The 2,624-nt window shown below is 36.8% G+C and overlaps 1 protein-coding gene across 1 annotated transcript; it reads left to right on the top strand.

The window, feature by feature from the left end:
* The first annotated feature begins 47 nt into the window (after positions 1-47).
* On the top strand, positions 48-2,622 carry LOC111385825 (TATA box-binding protein-associated factor RNA polymerase I subunit B-like). Its single transcript, XM_023010246.1, has 3 exons — positions 48-929; positions 1,241-1,374; positions 1,764-2,622. The coding sequence occupies exons 1-3, from the start codon at positions 188-190 to the stop codon at positions 2,382-2,384; spliced, it is 1,497 nt and encodes a 498-aa protein (XP_022866014.1). The 5' UTR covers positions 48-187; the 3' UTR covers positions 2,385-2,622.
* The last annotated feature ends 2 nt before the right edge of the window (positions 2,623-2,624 follow it).

Here is a 2,624-nt window from a genome sequence, read left to right as displayed (position 1 = left end):
ACAGTTCTAGTCAACATATTATTCAACACTTCGAAATGAAAATCCAAGTTCTTAGTTATACAATTCTTCTTTATGGTGCTTGTCTTTTGGCCTCATTCATTTTTGCATTCCAGGGGAAGGCAATGAATTTGAGCTTAGTTCTAAGCCTGGTGCAGAACCGGTTAATCTACTGGGCCAGCGTGCAGTAATGATATGGTATAGATCTCTCAGCAGTACAATCCCATTATCTTATTCTTTAGCCATCTCTTTTCTAGTTTGTCACGTGGCCAGAGAGGCAATTTTGCCCACAGATATTTTAAAGTGGGCTATTGAAGGAAAGCTTCCATATTTTGCCGCCTATGTTGAAATTAAGAAACAGCTTGGATCTCACTCCAAGGCTTGTCCTATCAGTGTCAGTCGTATGTTCAGACCCATCCATGTTGTTTCACCACAGAAATTGGAATCAATGGCAGCTGATATTGCCCGCAAAATTCAGTTGGAATTGCCTCCGGTGAACTTCTATGCTATAGCTTCTCGTTATTGCAGGCAATTATCTCTTCCTACCAGCCAAATACTTTCCGTGGCATGCCACACTTGTGAATGGTCCATGCCTCCCGAATTGTATATGTCGGCTAACGAGTTCAGGCTGCCCACGCGAGTTTGTGTGATGTCGATACTTATTGTAGCAATAAGAATTCTTTTCGATATTAATGGTTATGGAAAATGGGAATCAAGTTTGTCTAGTTCCTTGTTTTCATTATCTCAGTGCAGAAGAAATGGAGATAACAAACATCAATGCTCTAATAATTTAACCGATGATACTAAGGACTTGTTATTAAATGATTTAGTGCCTGATGACGTTAAACCAGGTGTTCGGGATGCTAGATTGGGTGTTGTAGAGCTTTTAAAGATTCTTGAAACAAAATACAATGAGCTGGGTGATGTATATGGTAATGATATTATGAATCATATTTTAGATAAAGTATTTTTGTCTTTAGCCCTTGTTTGAGCCCCTTTTTTTCCGTCAAAATGCATTCTTGAACAATGATTTGACCCCATTTCAACCACACATTCTCCAATAAAATAATATTACACGCAAACCCAAAACTTTTCCGTATTTCTTTAACCACTCACTCTCCATCATCACTTTATTGGAAAATGCATTTTTTGACAAAAAAAGAAATGGGTTCAAACAACCCCTCAGTTTCCTTAATATGGACTTGGCAGATAGTTATGCTAACTTCTTTGCCTACTTTTATAGAGTATTCCCGAGACTTGCCTTCATATCTTCAGTATTGTAAGGATGTGGTTTTTTCCGGATTACAACCATCTTTTGAGGATCATGAAGAAGAGAAGTTGATAGAAGATTTATGGGACTTCTATCAAAATTCGAAGGTATCCAAATTATTTAATCCCCCAGCATCCCTTCATCCTCCCTCCCTCTTTGGTTCAGGATGTTACTTTGAGCGTAAGTCAAGTTTCCCTTAATGCTATGGAAGTGGTTTTAGAACTCAAAAATTATTACTTTTTGTGAATAGTGGTAACATAATTTAATACTTTCTTCATTTTGATCTACATATTTTTTTATTGTTTTCAAATTTCAGACATCCTATCTTTTTCAGGAAATATATATGCATAAATGAACCCTTAGTTGAAATCAATTTTATGCACTTCACCATTATTTAATTGATAACTGAAACATTTGCATTCTCATCTGAGGTAAATTTTTCATGCTTAGAGATGGTATTGTATATATGCTGAGTTTAAAAAATTGGCGTTGTTAGGATGCTGGAACTTTAGACGACGTAAAAGTCAGTTGCTTGCCCAACAAGAGATCAAGGGATTTCAACGTTAATAGAGATGAGGCTATCAAAAGAGTTTGGGACGATCCTATATTGTGTGAGTCATCTCAAAAGGATAGTACACCACATCATCTACATAATGACTCGGAAGATATCTTGGTTCAGCATAAATTTTCTTACAGTGATCAAGATCCAGCACACGGAGTCCGATCTTCAATGGAATCCTATAAAGATAGAGCAATAAGAGAGTTAAAGTCTGATATGGAAGAGAATAGATTCTGTTATATTCCTCCAAGAGTTAATATCAAGAATAAGGACTATGTGCACTATGTCAGGAAAAAGGACGGAGGTGCCTACATATATGCTGTACACGCAGATTATTATATCTTGCTTCGGTCATGTGCTAAGGTTGCTCAGGTTGATATTAGAACGATGCATAAAGGAGTGTTGAGTTTTGAGAGGAGACTGAAATGGCTGGAAAAGCGAATTGATCATTCCATGCATTTGAAACAAAATTCTAATGACTTCTGTGACTATTGTTGCGATGAGGCTGTGAAAAATACTGGAGATGATTCTATGCCATTTTCACAGTCGAATACGTAAATAATATTTATTTATTTCTTTGGAAGCCATTTTCATTCTTAGGCTCTTTTTTATGTACATATCGTTATTTTCTTACGAATTGATTGTTGGTCGCTAGCAAAAGTAAGAATTCTTGGTACTGTTTGTCAGCAAAAAAAGAGCTGTTCATGTTCCATCGAGCACTGCTAGTGGACTCATTCTGTTGTGCCGAATTGGTGTGTGCAATTTTGTATCCCAGTTGGGTATACCTTTCCTCTTACT

Source organism: Olea europaea, unplaced genomic scaffold, assembly GCF_002742605.1.
Source record: "Olea europaea var. sylvestris unplaced genomic scaffold, O_europaea_v1 scaffold3301, whole genome shotgun sequence".
Taxonomy (NCBI): Eukaryota; Viridiplantae; Streptophyta; class Magnoliopsida; order Lamiales; family Oleaceae; genus Olea; species Olea europaea.
This window is presented reverse-complemented; position numbering and strand designations above follow the sequence as displayed.